Source organism: Sebastes fasciatus, chromosome 11, assembly GCF_043250625.1.
Source record: "Sebastes fasciatus isolate fSebFas1 chromosome 11, fSebFas1.pri, whole genome shotgun sequence".
In the NCBI taxonomy this organism is placed as follows: domain Eukaryota; kingdom Metazoa; phylum Chordata; class Actinopteri; order Perciformes; family Sebastidae; genus Sebastes; species Sebastes fasciatus.
The window spans coordinates 24,230,266-24,250,639 of NC_133805.1; the positions used below are offsets into that span (position 1 = coordinate 24,230,266).

Consider the following 20,374-nt stretch of genomic DNA (forward strand, 5'->3'; position numbering starts at 1 on the left):
CGACACTTTGGCAAGGGCAGTACAATAAGGGCCAACTATTCATCATGAGCAAAATAACAATAATAATAGAAAGTAAAAAAAAACTGCAGGCAGACAGCACAGAGTGGAACGCCGCCTTTTAGACTGGGCTAATACTTTCATTATTGAGGGGGGATATGAGCGGCCCCTCCCAATTTGGACTGATCCTCATTTTGGTTGAATTCTCAGTCGTTTACACCGTGAACGTGAGAAACTGTGACTAGTGTTCCAAACATTCTCTTACGTTTAGCGCTTGCACAGATGGAGTGAAGATGTCTCTGTTCAGAGCGTATTGTACACCACTCTATACTGTATACTGCACATTTGCAGTCAAACTACAGAGAAGCAAGCTTACAGAGACTTCAAGTAGCTTATAATGATGCTATGAGAATATTGCTGAAGAGACCTTGATTGTCTAATGCAAGTGAAATGTTTGTGGCTGCAGGAGTCAATACTGTACAAGCTGTTCTAAGAAATCTCATGTACAAATGTATGAAATCCTCTTGGCCTAAATCAAACATAAGGTTTAGTACTAGATGCTACCAATCCCAGCTGTGGAGACACTAGTATAGTTGTCTCTTTGTAGGATCAGCCATAACTAGCTGTGAGCGTAGCAGTTCAGTGTGTGCACAGTTTAGGCTGTCTGTGAATAAATGCTACAACTCCTCAAGACACAAGCCAATTTCCCGTATCTTGTAGGGTTTTTCCATACATGACTCGGCGCATCAGCCCAGCATGGCAGAGATTTACATCTCCATTACAACAGAGTTACCTGCTAGGATAAACACTAGGATAAACACATAAATACATTTCATTTCCTATATTCTTCACAATAAAAGTCCCCCGTTATATTGTTATTTAAAAGCTTTTATTATGAAGCAGCAAAATTAGGAAATGTTTGTTTTCATCAGCAGCAACTTAACATGACTCCTATGGAGCTGAAAGCGAAACAGTAAAATAAAGCAGATATTTGAAAGTACAAACCGGGAAGCAGGAGATTCTGTTAGAGGCTACGCAAGTACTGAGAGCTGAACACACAATGTCTTTCTCTCTGGTATCTTTCACGCTTGTTTGAGGGGGTTTCTAAATTGCAAGCTGCTAAACTCAAACAGGGTACAAGTATGTACGTAAAAGGGTACAAATGCTGGCTTTATACCCTAGTAGGGTGTGTGAATATTGCAAAAGAGGAAATTAGCACACATGCTGTCCACTGAGCAGATAGCTAAGAGAATAGGGAATTGTTATTTATTTCTAGCTTCATTTATTTATGCTTTGTAACTGACAAACTAAATAATAAAAGAAAGTTATAATGCATTCATTCTCTGTATGTATTTGTTCATGTTTAACAAAGGGTTTAATCTGAGCCAGGACATACAACAAAGATAGTAATCATATCACATCCAGACATGGTCAGTAGTAAATGGCTGTTAAATAATAATTATATAATTTTTTTTATCACGCTGGTATCAGATTGGTACTCGGTATTGGCCGATACTGCAAGTTCAGGTATCGTAACATCTCTATTGGCCATAGCTCAAGAATTCATATGCTAATTATGACAATTTCACACAAAAGTCTAATAGGATTAAGTGAAGACTGTTTTGGACAGACATGGATGTAGACTGCAACGTAACTGGTTGGCAGAGGCATACAACCACGAGGCGCTAATTCTAGTTGAAAAGATTGTTGTGTTCAAAGAGGAAATTACTTCTGTGAACGTGAGAAGTGAGCTGTGGGAACACTGGTGTTGAGTAAGAGGTCAAAACGTAAACAGGTGAGATGTGCTTGTGTGATAGGTAGAATATTATATGAGGAAAGCTGATCAACTATAAATAACTTCGAGTAATAAAAACAGTTATAGTGACATAAAAGATTAATTAATTGTGAAATGGGTCATAAAAACATTTAAAAGGTTTGAGTGTTCAAAACAGTCTTTTTTAAAAAGATTAAAAACACTTTAAAAACATTATTTTGGTTAAAACCTCTCTAAATGTCAGAATATGTCCTATCTTCCTGTCCATCTGTGATCTACCTGTTAAGTCTGTTCGGAGATTGATTAGTAGTACCTGCCGAGGCCTGAAGGGGAAGCTCGCGACTACGGTGCCTCATTCTCATGAGACTGCACGAGAGTAGGCATCGTGTCAAGAGTCTCAATACAAATATTTCCCTATTCAGGTACAGAAATAAGTATTTAATTTTCAAAGCTGTCAGATGTGTTTATTAAGTTGTTGAGTTCTGTTTTATTGATATGATGACCTGGTTTAGAGTGTTTTGTGTGTTTTGTTGGCATTGTTCGAGCACTGGTTCAAGCTAGTTAGCTGTGTTTGATCCTGGGATGGCGGTGCGGCGCGACTCGTCGTGTGTGTGTGTGTGTGTGTGTGTGTGTGTGAAGACAGTATGGGCCGGTGAAGTGTATGTGTGTGTTTGGGGGTAAAGATGATGCATTTGTGTTAATTATAAAGTGATTGTTTAGGACAGAGGGAACTTAGAGTAATTTGTGTCATTTAGGATATTTTTGTTTAATTCCTTTTGCTGAGATAATTAATGTTTATTGATTTATAGGCTGTTTACAGTAATATTTAATCTGTTATAAGAATTTATGTCCCTGTTGATATTGTTTGTGGAAATTAAAGAGATTCTCATGAGACTGCAAGAGAGTAGGCATCGTGTCAAGAGTCTCAATACAAATATTTCCCTATTCAGGGCACAACACTTGTAATAATTGCTTAGTAGACAAAGCAATTGGGAAACATCGAAATTATTCTGTGTTTCAGCACAATTCTGCCTCTGGACTCTGACTCTGTCTGACACTTTTGCTCATTTGTATGTGTATCATGTAACTGTAAGCAGGATGAAATACAGTAACAATAATCATGTCTGATATATTTATTTATTTGTTTTAATGTTATTTAGACATTACACCACATGACTTTACACCACAGCAGATCTGTAGCAAATAGCAAAATATACAGCATTATCCTAACACTTATAAGAAAGTAAAAAAAAAATTTGTGTAGAACTGTTCAATCAGTCTCTTCTTAGTCATTACAAAATATATGATTTAATATAATTTCAAACAATCACTCCAAATAAAACAAGCTACAGTTTAAATTGCTTTGCCCATTTGCCAACTCTATTGAAGCTCCTCCCATTTCAGAACAGACTGAAATCATTGGCCATGCAAAAGAGAAAGCCACCAACCATGAGCCCTCAATAGAGCATGTGTCCCATTAGTTTCTGATGTTTTCTGTCTTTTTGAATCATACAGTTATAATAGGCTCAGGGCTCTCTTCCTCTGCATTCTCTACCAGATTATTGGTTTCAACCACATAAGGCTGTGACTGCTCATCGCTGAAGAAGAGTGGGTTGTCAAAGGTGGTTAACTTGTCAGGGATGGGTAAACGATGAGCAGACTTCTTGTAGAGGAGAAAGTAGGCAATGAATGCTCCTATGGCAATCCCAGAAATGACCACCACAACTGCCAAAACTATGTGGCTACGGGGATGGTCAAACACTGCACAGAGAGAAAAAGTAGATGATGATCAGCCAAAAGAATTTAGTCACAATTTTGCAATACAATTACAAACAATAAAGAAGGTTAAAAGGTGTTACTTACTAGTAGTTGTTGATGGTGACGGCATTGGTGGTAATACTAGAAAAAAAAAAGAAGGGAAATGTGACAATTGTACACCAAAATCAGACTACACGATATTAGTCTAATAATGGCCCAACCTGACAGACAGAAACAAACATGAGCATTGGCCGTTACAACTGCTTGTTTTTTCACATGTAGTGCGTCATTGTGGAAGACAACCAACGCGGTATTGAGGTCCCGCCCACGTACCCGCCTGAGCCAATCACGAGCCAAGTAAGGCCGCAGCTTGCTAATGTAAAACACCTAGCTGCTACATTAGCACCATGGTAGCTGTTTGGCCAGACAGACACAACAGCTAACCATAGTATCTCTATAACTATATTTATGATCATATGGCACGTTCTATTACACAGACTGATGACGGTTATGGAAGGCAGGGTCTGAAATTAGCACCCGACAAATGTGGGTGAATGTTGTCAGTGGCGGGTGAAATTGTCAGGCCATCCGCCACTTTGGCAGGCAGGGAAAATGCTGGGGATGGTATTAGAGAATTAGTTCTCGTTGAGAACTAGTTGTCCTGTTCCTTGGCATCTCATGCCTCCGTTACTATCGATTCCTCTCATTGATGCTTTCCGAAAGTTACACATGCACAATGACACAACAGCATACACACGCTGTATCATGATTAAGTTTGGGACCGGAGTCATGGCGTAGAGGAAAAAAAGTGCACAAAAGTATGACGCTACGACTACTAAACCTGAGGGGCTCACCCTGTTGTTTCCCTGATAATGCTACACTGTAAACAACAAATCTGTGTTGAAATCAACAGGAGGAGAGTTAGTAACGTTACCTGTTAGCAGCCGGTGGGCAGCACAGTCCTGCTTGGTTAAATAATGGAGCTACTAACGTTAACGGAGGTGTCATTGAGTTATGAGGCGTTCAAGTTCTGTTCAGTAAAAATGTGTATTGGGTTAAGGTAACTTACAATGTTATCATGATGTGTTGAAATGTAATTTCATAAAATTTGGTGAGAAACTTGAATAAATCCAGTTGTTTGAAGGAGATGTTTTCAAAGCAATATAAAATAGATAATAGAGAGAAAATTATGACCTGTTTAACTTCTTAACACTTAAAACATTATTAAAACTACTAATGCCAAGATATATATTAGCAAATAGCAAATATAAAAATAATTTTATGATAATAATAGCAAATATTTAAATAATCATTTGAATTGTGTGTTTTTATGCAAATAACCATTGTAGATGACAATAGCAAAGTAGAGTACAGTACTGTGTACTGTAATTTGAACTCTGTAATTTACCATGCTTACAATGTTTTTATGTCAAATATATTGAACATTAAATGACATCAGATCTAAAATGTTATTCTTTCATTTAGCGCATAGATGTAAAAAGTGGCAGATACAATTTCTGAGTGGCAGACACAAAACAAAATACTTGCCTGCCACAGTGGCAGGCAGTGAAAAAAGTTCATTTCAGACCCTGATGGAAAGTTAAAGTTACATCTCCTCTCTCTTACAATTCCTGAGCCTCCAGCTCCGCGACTACTTCAATCAGCAGCTGTCAATCACAGCTGTGAATCATGACGTCTCACCCCCCTTTTTATAGCATCAAATAACTAAATAAACCAAACGTATCAGAAAAATGAACACTTGAACATACATCAGCATGATGTGAACTACCTAAAATGACCGAATCCATCTTTGGGAAAAATGTATTTGACATGTCCCATCCGCTAACATGGAGGGGGCGGGATTTATGGCCTATACTGCAACCAGCAGGGGGCGATCAAGATCATTTTGGCTTCGCTTTTGGGGAGCTATCATGTCGTCCATCTTTATATATAGTCTATGGTTGGAACAGTGGTCAGTCCCTGGCACATTGTCAAGCACTTACATGCTTCACTCAAGTCTTAAAGACAGAAAGCTATGATTAATGAAGCCCTAACATGTAGTACAGTATGTCATGTCTCTCGGCCAAGTCAAAAATATTGCGTAGTCCGATCTTGGCATTATAAAAAACATCATTATGATTCAAACTCAGTCCATATAGGAATAATTATTTTACCTTTGGGTGTTTTGCAGATGTATGGTCTACTATACCACGGCCTGCCCGTATTCCATGTCCCGTCTGAAGCCCTAATCCCTCCGTAGCTGCGATGATCAGGTAGATCTTCAGCCCAGTTAGTGAAGTCCATGACTGTTTTGTCCACCCACAACCACTCCTCTGGAGATGAAAAGATTTTTTTCAGTGTGTTGTTTCTCATTTAATCTCTTTTTGTTACTCTGGAGAAAACAATAGCCACACGTTGTAAACAATATAAATTAATTGTGAGAAGGAATACTTAATAAATATCTTTTATATATATTTTAAAACAATTTCATTTTTTCTTTTCAAAATAACCTTAGATGTACTGTATATATAATAAGGCTGTCAAAATGAGTGGAGATACTGCCTTCATATGAAACTAGAAAACCTCAGGAATCTATTGGCACACATGTCATACTAGGTTGCCGGAAAGGAGGCAAATAACGCTCCAAAGTTATGCTGAATTTTGGCGAGGAAAAACTGGCATGGCTATTTTCAAAGGGGTCCCTTGACCTCTGACCTTAAGATATGTGAATGAAAATGGGTTCTATGGGTACCCACGAGTCTCGCCTTTACAGACATGCCCACTTTATGATAATCAAATGCAGGTTTGGGGCAAGTCATAGTCAAGTCAGCACACTGACACACTGACAGCTGTTGTTGCCTGTTGGGCTGCAGTTTGCCATATTTTTTTATGCTAAATGCAGTATATACCTGTGAGGGTTTCTGGACAATATTTGTCATTGTTTTGTGTTGTTAATTGATTTCCAATAATATATTCATATATATATACATACATTTGCATAAAGCAAGTATATTTGCCCACCTTCATGTTGATAAGAGTAATAAATACTTGAAAAATTTTGAACAGATTAAAAATGTGCGATTAATTTGTGATTATTTGTGATTACCTATGGACAGTCATGCGATTAATCGTAATTAAATATTTTAATCGATTGACAGCCCTAATATATAATTTTCTTCATCAGCTGTTCACCAAGCATAGTTTTTCTCCTTATATAGTCTTTACTCTCTGTGTAGCTGAATATGACTTTTCGTGAAAGAACAAATAATGTGACCGTACCTTTGTGAGTTTTAAACAAGCCGATCCAGAAACTGTTGTGGCTGTCTTTAAATGTTTTTGCATTGCTTTGAATGAATTCTTGCTCAAAGGGATCTTCAATACTGGCTAGTGATCCACCTTCACAAAACAAAACCAAAGTCCTTAGTGAAAGCTACATGCATTTTAGTGCCTAAAATTATTTTAGACCATCAACAAAAAGGACTTACCATGTTTTCCACATTCAACAGATGCATCTGGCCACGATCTGCCTTCTGTGAAAAATGCGTAACAGTAACCTTTAAATGGTAGCCAGAAGTAATTCTTGACTGTGGATAATGTATCTGGGTTTTCAGGGCAATCTCCTGGAAAACCACTTGGCTCTGTTGGTGGTACATCTGTGAATGAGAGAGACATTGATGACACAGGGATCAACTAATTAGATCTTTTTATACTTTCAATCCAGTGCATTGAAATTGGTACTTAGAGTATTGAACGATATTTTATAGAAAAAACAACAACACACTGTCACATCTAAAAGCATACTGTACAAAGGTAAAAGTCTACAATCCATATAATTAACATTTTCTGAACAGTGATTAAAGTGAAAACCGACTGATATTGAAATAATGTTCCAAACAGATAAGCACAGGAGGTATTTTGACATTTAAGGAATAATAACTTAATGTTCAGACATGTTGGCATTTAGGATGAGGTGTACATACATTTATTAAAATTAGGGCTGTCAAAGTTAACGGGATAACGTGTTAACGCAAATTTGTTTTAACGCCACTAATTACTTTAACGCATTAACGCAATCAATATTTTTGAGGTTGCAGTTAGCTCAATTTTAAAGCTAGAGTGAAGATACCGGCATCATAAGAAACAAAAAAAAACTGAGAAAACCACTGGTACCAACCATGTCATACTAGCCATGACGAAAAACTGTCATGGCCATTTTCAAAGGGGTGAAAATGGGTTCTATGGGTACCAACAAGTCTCCCCTTTACAAACATGCCCACTTTATGATAATCACATGCAGTTTAGGGCAAGTCATAGTCAAGTCAGCACACTGACACACTGACAGCTGTTGTTGACTGTTGGGCTTGAGTTTGCCATGTTATCATTTGAACATATTTTTTATGCTAAATGCAGTACCTGTGAGGGTTTCTGGACAATATTTGTCATTGTTTTGTGTTGTTAATTTATTTCCAATAATAAATACACCGATCAGCCATAACATTAAGACCACTGACAGGTGAAGTGAATAACATTAATTATCTCGTTACAATGGCAGCTGGCAGTGGGTGGGATATATTAGCCAGCAAGTGAACATTTTGAACTTTGAACTTTGTGTTGGAGGCAGAAAAAATGGACAAGCGTAAGGATGTGAGCGACTTTGACGAGGGTCAAATTGTGATGGTTAGATGAATGGGTCAGAGCATCTCCAAAACTGCAGCTCTTGTGGGATGTTCCCGGTTTGCAGTGGTCAGGACCTACCAAAAGTGGTCCAAGGAAGGAAAACCGGTGAACCGGCAATAGGGTCAGACCCAAAGCTCATTGATGCACGTGGGGAGCGTAGTCTGGCCCGTGTTGTCCGATCAAATAGAAGAGCTACTGTAGCTCAAATCCGATAGAAAGGTGTCAGAACACACAGTGCATCGCAGTTTGTTGCGTATGGGGCTGCGTAGCCGCAGACCGGTCAGGATGCTGACCTAATGTTATGGCTGATCGGTGTATAGCCACACATTTGCATAAAGAAAGCATATTTGCTCACTCCCATGTTGATAAGAGTATTAAATACTTGACAAATCTCCCTTTAAGGTACATTTTGAACAGATAAAAAATGTGTGATTAGTTTGCGATTAATCATGGACAATCATGTGATTAATCACGATTAAATATTTTAATTGATTGACAGCCCTAATTAAAATGAATATTAGTCTGGTATTTGACGTACCTGTAGACTTCATACAAACACTCTTCATGGTCTGCTTGCAGTCAGCGGCCTTCCATTTTCCATCCACATCCACGTAGACACAAGATTTGTTCCTGCTTGGTTCACCACTACCCCAGTGAGAAAAGCTCATGTGCCAGCCATCAATATATGTGAAATACCTTTTGGTCTGAAAGCAAAGATTGATCAGACTGCATTCAGCTTTATTATTCAACATTTTTTTTTTTTTTAAATAATCTGCAATCTCAGATTTTTCTACCAATGCATGATGAACTTTTTTCACATCATTCAGCATGGATGTCAATTTTTTTTTACAGTAGTCAGTAGTTAAAAGCAGAGGTTAGATGTGTTACTTTGCTATGTGCTATTTTAGAGGTCTTCAGCACTGTACCTGCATTTTGTTCAGTCCAATCCACAGAGGAGTTTTGAGATTCATAGCCAGCAGCTCAACATAGGCCTGAGACCACTCGTTACGCAGGCTAGCCAGGTTGGCACCATCACCTTCACAGTGCTCTTTGGCTGCATCCCAGTTGATTTGTTGAGTAACAAGCTTGATAGAGTCATTCAATATTTTGATATAGTCACTAGAAATTGTTGGTTCAGGGGAGTCTGGGAGATCTTTATCTGTTTAGGATGAGAAATTAGATTGGAAACAAATTTAGTTTTTCAATTCATCTTAAGGTCAAGAGCTCTGTTGTATAGACGCTTAGCGACCCCATGAAATGAAAAAAACATTTCCCACTTTTAATTGTTCATTTACCTCTTGTTATATGCCATATAGATGTAAAAAACCCAGTATCAGAGTATTTTTACATCAAAATCCCTGTCTTTTCTCTTCCTCTAAATGGTTTCATCCTGACTCATACTGCACTCGGTGGCGTTTACAAAAATTCATCCAACCAAAAGAGACTTTGGGCGATGAGCTAGCCAATCGTTTGTGGATTAAATCAATATACTGTACGTTCTTTGATCGAAGTAGCTAACAGATCAACATGGAGAGAGAAAGGAAGAGATTTTTTGGGATATCAGTGGTCAAAAAACGGCGTTTTCATTTCCAAAACAATGTGGCTGTGGTCTAATTCATTCAAGCAAAACATTACCTATTTTCTACTGACTTGTGTCACTGCAGCGCGGCAGTACATGTAGTGAACATCCACCGGGATGTGGCGACGCGAAACAACCGGTGGTGTTTTGCCGTGCCGCATTGTTGCGAACACCTTTGACTTCCCTCCCCTTTCTCCCTGCTGTTCTCCCGGAGTTTTAATTCCTACGATTCCCTCCAAGTCCCTCCACCCAATCACATTTCAAAATCCATCCACTATATTTATTAGAAACAGCCAAGTGTCACTGCTGTTTATGATCATGGGTTTTAAATTACGTATTTATTCCACATGTTTGTCAGTTGTGTCTAAACACAGCGCGAGACAGACAAGTATAGTATAGTTAACAGCATAGGAGCAGAATTGCTTGTTGAGCGGCGCAAAGAAATGTGCAACGATTAACATAGCGTGGCGCCTTCGGCGCTTCCGTTCCCGATGTGAACCTGCTGTTCAGTATGTAGGCGCCGACAGGGACGTCATGGTGCATTCAGATGTGCCTCGTAAACACTGAGAAACTCTCGTTATTGTTGTAAAGTACATCCATCCACTCCTGCCATCCAGTGGATCTTCTATTTGTTGAAAGTGTAAATGACAGTTGTCAGGATATAAAAACAATGATTTTTACAAATCATTACTCCATAGTCTAACAATGGCATGTTTAAATCGAATCAAATTGTGACCTTTGGTCGGCTGTGGCTCAGAGGGTAGGGCAGGTCATCCACCAATCGAAAGGTCGGTGGTTCGATACCCGGCTGCTCCGGGTCACATGTCGATGTGTCCGTGAGCAAGACACTTAACCCCAAAATTTGGGTTTGTGAATCGGTGTGTGAATGAGTATTTAGATTAGATCCTGATGGGCAAAGTTGGCACCTAAGCAGCCTCTGCCATCAGTGTATGAATGGGTGAATGCTGACATGTAGTGTAAAGCGCTTTGAGTGGTCGGACGACTAGAAAAGCGCTATATAAATGCAAGTCCATTTACCATTGACCTTAAAAAAATTGAATCATGCATTTGGAGAATCGTGACATCCCTAATACTAACGTAAAGCCATTTTTTAGACCACATATGTCCAAGATAAAGGTCAGAGGCTCACCAACATTTTGAAGACAAATAAATCCATTGGTGTCATTGCAGACCTTTGGTACCCATTTCCCAATACCAAGGGAAGGATTAGTATTGATCACAGCACACTGTTTCTGGGGATGTACAGAGAGAGAGAATAGTGAGGAAAGAGAACTCGGTCAGGAACTAATGTACAGTGGCATGATAATACATTTTCTTTTTAGAAATACAGCATATCTCTAATAGCAATCATAGTATGTTCATGTTTAATGAAGGCCTACTATCCCATGGAAAAAAAGAAATGGCAGAAAACGTTTGCTGCCCCCTCTTAATAGAAATTATGTCATTGAGGACGTCTCATTCATATACTATAGACATAGGTCAATCTTGCATCAACAGATATAAACAAAAATGTACAAATATAAATTGATTACAGTGTCATCTGAAGACAGTAGTACAGTAATCCCAATGTTCAGTGTGAGGGTCTGTTGCAGAACAATTTTAATTTCTTTAAATAAGTATAGTGTCATTGTATTTTAATTCCTGTCCAATCAGTGTTGATGGTAAATGTAGTCAATTGAAGAAATAAATTCCTCACTGCATGCTATATTGACCGAAAAAGCTGAGTTCTCCTGCTCACAGAGCTGTGCTGGCAGTGCCTACATGTACCAGGGTGCATTGCACGTGAGCTTCTGACGCCTGGAGGGTCCCCGCCGTTAAGTTGTTAGCTGTTAAGATCTTGAGTTGTTACAGTGTAATGTAAAATGTGATCGTCTGATTGTTACAAAACAATTGTTACTGTAATTTTTCTCCAAGTCATGACAAAATAAGTGGTATCTCACTCTACAGTCAAGTTTGAAAAACTTCTTACCTGTTTCTGTTCGTACATTTGTTGAAAATATCTATGAAATATCTGCAATGTAAAACCAGATATTTGAAACTTGCATAAATACTAAAATAAATAATAGAATTTTTTTTTTTTTTCTTGACCAGGGGTGTAACGGTACACAGAAGTGATGGTTCATTTCATAACCTGGTTTAGGAGTCACGGTCCGGTGTGTGTTCATTCAGCGAGAAAAAAACACGTTATTTTTCTGTTCAGATACCTTTCTATTCATTTATTTTGACCAGACAGTAGTGCAAGTGTCAAAGACAGACAAAATCCTCTTGCTGGGGACTGAGGTAGCATTTTGCCCAATGGCAAATTTGGTTAACTTTTTTCATCATAAAAATAAGGGACATTTCAAACACTTCTGTATTGCACTGTACAAACACTTTCTCAAAAGGCAAAAAGGTCAAAATAGGCCAATCAGCTTGTTGCGCTAACCTCAGTAAATGTTGCTGACGGCGTACAGCTTTAAGTTTCCGGGCGGAACTTGCGCTTGAGAACTTTGGTTCCACATTACATGCGTCAATCTACACACCGTGTCTTCTGCGTACAGCTGCGTGCACTGGACCGTGAATCCCCTAACCGTGATGGTTGGCATAAATACACGAACCGTTGCAGCCCTAGTCTTCACATTAGTGAAAATAGATTGTGCCTACTTGATGTATACTAGGCTACATTGTTAGGCCTCAAGTAAAATTTGAATATGTTACCCAATATGAATCATGATGTATTCCCCGGAGGCTCTAAAATGGAGAAAAAGACAATGGAGAAACAAAGTGTCACATTTTTATACACACACAACCACACACACACAAACACACACACAAATTATCCGAAGTGCTACACACAACCCACTTGCATCACATTATAAAGCGCAATTCGGATTCGGTCCACTTACTTGAATATTCAAGTTGTTATATTGCCTCGGCCGCCCATCAGTCCAAAAAAATCCAGATGAATATGTATTGTGAAAACCAATCCAAAGGTCTGTAGTAGGTGTGTCAGCCATTTGATTCATTAAAAACACTGAAAATTTAACAGATAATGATTTAACGATCAGATATTTGCATGGACGTTTTTTTCCCCTTCAGTTTAACCCTAAATATAGACGTGCATAGATTTCTCATTGTTTGTACATCCTTGTTGACTATACTAGACCCCTGCAGAGTCTGACCTGTGCTGTTTGGCTCTTTGTTTTTTTCTGTACTTTTGGAGGTGCACTGTAGTACGCCTGTTTCTGACATGTAGGTCTACTGTAAACTGGGCAACAACAGAAATCAGTGGCATTCACAGTTAACCTCATTAGAAAGAGCACAGAGCTCTGGCAAAGGATTTGTTTTTTTTCAAACCAGTTTAGTTTTGGTGAACAGCACCTCTAGAGGCCGCTAGCAGAGCTTTAGATTTGTTTTACATTGTATAAACATTAGTAACTTAAGCATTTTAAAACTTTATCTTTAATAAAACAGTTTTGTACTAAGTGATTATTGAGCCTCCAGCCTCACAACCATCACAATCCCTACATTTGAATCAGTCGTCAAGTATGAAAGAAATAAAAGTATCAAATGTATCAAATAAATGGATCAATGAACAGAAGAAGTTCAGAAGATCAGTGGATATTTTACCAGGAAAAAACAAAAACAAAAAAAACTGTGAAACAAACCTTCCACATGTCTTGAGGGAATAGAGACCAAGTTTCCACCCATATCTTGGCAATGTTTCCTCCCTCCATCCCATGTTAAATTCTGGTCTCTAATGATGTTGTAACACTAGAGGTGAGGAATGATAAATTGATTTACAACTGAAAATACAACCACTCAAATATTGTCCTAGTTGTAGAGTGCTACAGGAATGAGTCTTAAAACCCGGAAATTAGTTAGTATTTTAGCTCTTCTGGTTCCCTCATCTGGAAGTCAATGGGTTTTTTGAATGGGGCTTTAGTTAGATGCTTGAAATAAGATCTGTGGTTAACACAAGCCCAAGAGATTTTAAAGTTTTGATCTACTACATAAAATAGATCAATACATACCCCACTCGTACATTTTGAAGCCTTTATTTGTCTTAAAAAACACGTTTGCTAACAAGCGGCTAAATGAGACTACTAAACGTCATCACGCCGACTTGTCCGCCTTTACCGCCTTGTTGTGTATACTCGCGCTCATGCTACCCTGGTGTAGTTTGTTTATAGCCTAACGTTAGCTTGATGTTCATTTGTGAAAATTCTCTTGCTGAACAAAACGTGTAAGTATCATAAACGTTTGTTTGCCACAGAGCTTATTTTCTGCAATAATCCAAAACCCAATGGAAAATCCCATTGGGTTTTTGTCGAGGGATTCGACAATTTGACAATTCTTACTTCCTGGTATGCCTAAAAAAATGTGTCATCCCTGGAGCACTCTATTACATCGATCACAATTTCACATTACAAAGCAGCTCAATGTGACATCTCAAAAGAGCATTAGATAAAAATGTGTAACAAAAAAGATCTATGTTTAAAAGACAGTGCTGTTCAATCACAGGCCAATGTCATTTCAAGCAACAATAATTTAATTCTGTCCTACATTAGTTTTATACCCATCCTTTCAACACAACTCATTTAAAAGCTTAAAGTGACCTCTGACCTTAGACTTGAATTTTTTCCAGGGGAGTAGGCAGCCACCTGTAGGGGCATCTGTGGGTTGCACAGTGGTGTTGGCAGGTGGTGAGCCACTGCGTTTACAAATGGACCTAAACTCATGCCCACAATTAGAATCATGCCAGAACCCTGTGAACCAATCCAAGACATGGAAATCAATACATAAGCAAATACAATGTGCTTTTTGAAATTCAACATCAAATAAGGGGTTAAAGTTATAATCCTTAAGATTTTCACGAAAGCAAACCCCCTTTTTGATGCTATTATTGGTGAGCATTTTATATGCAATAGCCATTCAATGTATTCACTTCCAGTAATTACCTATCTACTGTGTTTTTATTATTAGTGGCGGAGTCTTCCGTTCCAGCGCTACATTCAAATCAACTTAAGAACGAGGAATTCGGGCGCCCATATAACAAGGCTAAGTCCTAACCGTGGCGGCCAGGGTTCAAATACGACCTGCGGCCATATCCGCATGTCGCCCCCTGTCTCCCCCTTTCTAAACTGTCCACTATCGTATCAATAAAGGTTGGCAATGCCAAAAAAATTATCTTTAAAAAAAACAAAAACAAAAACTGAGGGATTCATCTAGCGCAATTTTATCTAATTGATAGCCTCACTGTCCGCAGTCTTTACACTGTCTTAAAAGTCCAGTGTGTAGGATCTGGTGGTATCTAGCAGTGAGGTGAGGAGATTGCAACCAACTGAAGCCTCTCCCATGTGCCAAGTGTATTGGAGAGCTATGGTGGCCAACGCAAACACATGAATGGTCCTCTCTAGAGCTATTTGTTGTAAGAGTAGCATATGTCATTTGGAGCAGAGCCAGTGCGTGGAGTGTGTGTGGAAGTGGGAAGTGAGAGGTGAAGCAAGAAAAGAGAGCGGCGGCAATGGGAGTGAGTAAAGCTATGGACTCCGAGGCAAGCAAGAAAAATTAACAGAGTTTGATTTGTCCATTCTGGGCTACTGTAGAAACGTAGCAGTGCAACATGGCGGACTCCGTGGAGAGGACCCACTCCCTATGTAGGTATGAAAGGCTCATTCTAAGTTAACGAAAACAAAACGATTCTTATCATCAGGTGATTAAACACTAAAGAAAAAAAAATGCCTTAATATTATATACCATTTCTGCCAATAGATCCCCCTAACTGTTACACACAGGTCCTTTAAATGGCACATCCTACTACTGCTGCTTCACATTAAAAGCTTCAACTGGCAAAACACGGGGTGTATTGTGAAGCAGCCACAGGAAATGTAATGTATTTGTCAATGTGATTAGCACTTATCCTTCACCAAAAGTGCGCCTGCAGTACAAAACAACGGGCATTTTCAGCGTTATTGTCAGCATATCAATGTAAATGGTAATGGAACAAAAAGGTCTTCTTCATTAAAACAAGGGGAATTTGTTTGGCTGCGCTGTAAACGGATGCACCAGTTGTATTTCCGGTAGCCACGGGTGTCGCCAGATCAACCAGGACTGAAGTCTTAAGGATTACAACTTTTGTCATTGGCGTGTGTGTCAGTGAAGGTAAATCATATTTCAGTTCACTCACCAGTAGAAGGAGACATGGCCGCACAGTTCTCATCATAATTCTTGAAATCAGGCTGACCTTCATTCCACTTTTGAAAGAACACTGGAGAACCATCCATCCACCTTAATGTCCACACAAGCAAATCAGTCGAAATTTTGTCAAGAACAACTCATTGTGAAATATTACTTTCATAATGACATACTGATTCAAATCTAAGGGCTGGAACTGTGTTATGGTTGTTATTCTTCCAGGTTCAAATCTCAAAAAACAAGTAACATAATGATGCACACAATAATTCTGTACTGTCTAGAATGAAAGCTAAATTCAACAATAAACAATGTTACCGACGTATTTTTAACTGGTGACTGGTCATGTCATTTTTCTTAGGACTTCTTCTCTGTCTGATTTTTTTTTTTTTTTTATATTTTTGAGACTTTCTTTCTCATTTGTATTTAATTCATACTCACTCATATGTTCGATCAAGGTCTACTGTCAGGCCTATCCAGTAACGGCTTTCACTTGCGGACACCTACACACACAGATAGAGGCACACGGTAAAACCAGCAGTCGTTACACTGCAGTATGTACTGAAGCTAAATGCCATGGTTATTGCTTTAATTGTTTTATGTATTATAAAAATCGCTGCTTACCCGTTTCCACAAAAAGACACTTTCAGCTTCACTGTTGATGGATACCAAGTCACTATGCTTCTGTTGGCAGAAATTACGAGCTTCATCCATGGCCATTCGATTTCTGTTAATATAATACTGAGTCCCGTTCCGTTCTATCCACCCGTCCGACGTTATATTGTAGTCTGAAAACATGTTAGAAATATGTAATATATCAGCAGTTTAAATTCAAAGGCATGTAGCAGTTGAGGTCCACCCCACAAAGAAGTCACAGCTGCTGCATGGTAATGTCACCAAGCCCGTATACTTAAATTATCAGTTGTGGCTTTACATAATGAACAATTTATGTGAGTGTTTTGTGATATGCCACCTTAATTGTTAAGATATGGTTAGGTTTAGGCAACTAAGACCTAGTCAACAGGTACACCGGTATTTTTCGTCCTTTGTTCTAAAAAAAAAATCCCGTCCACACAAGCACGGTTTAAAAACAATCTCCGTCCAGATGAAAACACAAAAACACAATTGAAACGCTGTCAAAGCCAGTGGGCATTGAGGGTGTAATTCAGTTCTGGGGCCTATGATCTATATGAGACAATATCATATATGTAATATATTTAAGAGTATTAAAGGCCCCGTCCAGTGTATTCTATGATATTTCATATTTACTTGAGAGATTTCCTGACTTAGTTGATATGTTTTGACAAATAACCTAATTTTGTGCTCAAAGTTTTAAAAAAATTAGGTTGTTGGTAAAACGGGAATAAGACGTATGACTATAGTAGAAGCCGCAAGTCATACGTCATCCTCAAAGCTTACGCAGGCACATTCATGCTCGTTTGCGTCTGAGCAGCGGCAAACTGATTAATCTGTTCATCTGTCTGTCAGTTTGTCTTTCTAGTTAGTTAGCTAGTTATGTAATTAGCTAACCAACCTTGCTGCATTAGCTAACTGAGGGTTTACATTTTATTTTTATTTTCCTACCCCTTACTTTAGTGTGTTTATTTTCACTATGGCATTTGTGTGTGCAGTGAACGGGTGCAATTAACGCAGTGGATTAGTCGATACAAAATCCCACTGACGAATTAACACAACACACAGACTGTCTCTCTCACTCGCTCTCTTCTTTACTATCTCCTTCTGCTGGAGATAAATTAACAGAAAGCAGCCATTACCGGAGGTTTACGGGCCTCTAAGAGGTCTGAAAAAAGGGAGCGCACGACTTTCAACAACAGAAAACCAGAGAAAAGCCCCGTTGAAGAAATAAACGAATCGCAGTGCAGCCCAGTGTGGCATCGGTGCTGGGAGCTGAGGCGAGAGCTGCCGGTGCTGGTGGACTGTGCAACTCTAAAACATCACGAAACTGCATTTCAAACTGCGAACCACGGCAACATGTCTATCCGCCCTCTGGTGCACTGTGGCCAGCGTGCAGCAGTGCGGCTCCTCAATGGAGCAGCAGCCAGACGGCCGCCTCGCCAGGAGGAGAAGACTAGGGATGTCACAAGTACCGATACTTCGGTACCAACACGGGACCAAAATTCAAAAAATGTGACGGTTGCCATGAATTACGTATGACTATTAACCACACCCGCATTCTCTGTTTGAGAAAGAATGTTAACCAAAAAACAGGAAGTAAAACTGGCTGGAGGGGTCTTTAAATACTTGACAATGTGCGAAAAATTATCGATTGACAGCCCTAAGAAAAACACAAAAGAATTATCAGCGACACTCAAACTGGAAAAAAAAAAACACAGACGGGGCGCTGTAATGAAACCAAGTTATAAAATATAATTTTTTTCAAAAGAGGGCACAGGACACGTAATTCACTGATTGAACCTGTATGATGCAGCAAAAAAAAAAAACACGGAATTTCATTTCAGTTGTACTTAAACGATAAAATTTTTTAAAATAGTTTATTTCTATGTGGTCACATACATAATCGCCTACTTACCAGGAGTGACAGGGTCTGGAGGTGGCTTTGGAGTTGCTCCTGAAAGGACATAAAGTGAAGATAAATGTATTTAGAGAAGAGAATTAAGATGATAGTTGGCGCCTCCTGGTTGAAATTGCATTGCATTGCATACACCTGAACACAGTGCTCGAAGTGGGCCGGTACTCACCGGAAACCAGTACCGGCACTTCTTCATTTTACTTCTTGGCGTACCGTGACTTTTTCTTGAGCATTGGCACTTTTCAAAAGCTGCCGGTACTCTTTTCTGCCCTCTCCATATCAGGTTCTCTGGGAGATTCATAATGGCGATCCATAACAGTGCAGCGCCACCGTATTTGCACTGCGTCTCATAAGCCGTATGAACATAAAAACTATGTGGGGAACATCTGGACGAGCCGATGCAGAGGGGAGGCGAGGTGAGAATGATGGTGCTTTAATTTATCAATACAATGTTCATATCCTTTTTGTAAAGTAATTATTGAACCGTCCGTCATAACTTTTTTTAATTTGTCAACAAATATAATTAAAGAAACATTATTTAATAGTTTTCTGAAACTGCTCTTTTAGGGCAAACATTTCCAATTTTCAGACGAAGGCTTTTGGTATGTGTAAATAATAAAATAATCATTTAACTAGTAATAATAATTAGAGGTGGGGAAATAAAATTGATTCACCTATGTATCGCGATTTTTGAAATAGATTTTTTAATGCCAGAATCAACGCCAATTTTCTTCATTTGAGTCTATCCAGAGGTAGAAGGAAGTTACCGCTTTTATTGTTGTAGTCTGAGTAACTTGACGTCATATCCATTCCATATCCGTCAACCAAAACAAATCATAGCCAGCCCCAGTGAGCCAAAACGACAAAGCAGAAAACGGCAGAGGGTCCCCATGGATATGACTTGAACTCTTACATTTTAAAACCAAATTGGTAAACACTACACATACAGTACAGTATGGAAACACTTTAGGTTTAACACATTGACAGGAAAAGCAAAGCTAAAGCTGCATGCTAGCTCTGTCATGGAAAGGAAACGTTATCGTATTGCGGTAATGTACAGCCGTCACTCTCATCTCCGTGGTCAAATCGTCCGACACTACAACTGTGGCGCACCCATATACTGACATTTATGTTAAATGCATTCAACCAGCCCACGATGGAGCTGACCATGGATGTCTAAAGACCAAGGGAACTGTATATACAAAATAATATATATGGAAATAAGATTGATGGATTATATTCACCAGAAGTATAAAACATTACATATTCTTACAAAAGAAAATACCGCTAATTTGTCAGGGAAATGTATTCATGCCTGACAATGACTGATATATTTGACTTCAGTACATCTCTGACTACATACATGCAGGAAATAAAAAAAACATTTCTATATCAATTTAGATATTTCCCAAAGTAAAAGTCTCTAGAAGTGTATAATTCAACTTTTTCCCATGGTCTAGTGTTAAAAAAGTTAACAAAAATTGCATTATATCATAATATCAAATCACAATACTTGTAGAATTGCAATACTTAAAAATCGCAACACATACCAAATCGGCACCCAAGTATCGTGATAGTATCGAATCGGGAGATGGGTGTATCGTCCCAGCCCTAATAATAATGGTCCAAAATGATGTCAAATTGCATAGTTTTAAGTCAAAAACTAATTTTCTAGGGGGAGAACCCCCAAACCCAACATCTGCTAGTACCTTTTATTCACTGTCAAAATTCAGAATCTGTCTCTTTATCCTGCTGCACAATATGTAGGAGCATCCTGACAGGGACACTGCTCCTAAAACCTGAATGATACCCTACTATAGGCTACAAATAACACAGCAAAGCA

The 20,374-nt window shown here is 38.8% G+C and overlaps 1 protein-coding gene across 2 annotated transcripts in view; it reads right to left on the minus strand.

Annotated features, from left to right (window-relative positions):
- Positions 1–2,889: 2,889 nt before the first annotated feature.
- The window catches only part of LOC141777464 (macrophage mannose receptor 1-like), a 33,997-nt gene continuing 16,512 nt past the window's right edge, over positions 2,890–20,374 (minus strand). The window contains exons 16-32 of one of the 2 annotated variants that reach the window (XM_074651726.1): positions 18,532–18,570; positions 16,605–16,768; positions 16,422–16,483; positions 15,976–16,076; positions 14,412–14,554; positions 13,454–13,559; positions 12,692–12,819; positions 12,504–12,536; positions 11,776–11,817; positions 10,936–11,038; positions 9,133–9,365; positions 8,745–8,910; positions 7,015–7,182; positions 6,809–6,925; positions 5,704–5,862; positions 3,635–3,670; positions 2,890–3,532 (exon numbers count right to left, since the gene is read on the minus strand). In XM_074651726.1, coding sequence (XP_074507827.1) covers positions 3,279–3,532; positions 3,635–3,670; positions 5,704–5,862; positions 6,809–6,925; positions 7,015–7,182; positions 8,745–8,910; positions 9,133–9,365; positions 10,936–11,038; positions 11,776–11,817; positions 12,504–12,536; positions 12,692–12,819; positions 13,454–13,559; positions 14,412–14,554; positions 15,976–16,076; positions 16,422–16,483; positions 16,605–16,768; positions 18,532–18,570 — 2,054 coding nt within the window. In that variant the 3' untranslated portion in view covers positions 2,890–3,278. The remainder of the gene's footprint in view (positions 3,533–3,634; positions 3,671–5,703; positions 5,863–6,808; positions 6,926–7,014; positions 7,183–8,744; positions 8,911–9,132; positions 9,366–10,935; positions 11,039–11,775; positions 11,818–12,503; positions 12,537–12,691; positions 12,820–13,453; positions 13,560–14,411; positions 14,555–15,975; positions 16,077–16,421; positions 16,484–16,604; positions 16,769–18,531; positions 18,571–20,374) is intronic. The other variant, XM_074651727.1, reaches the window with a different exon arrangement.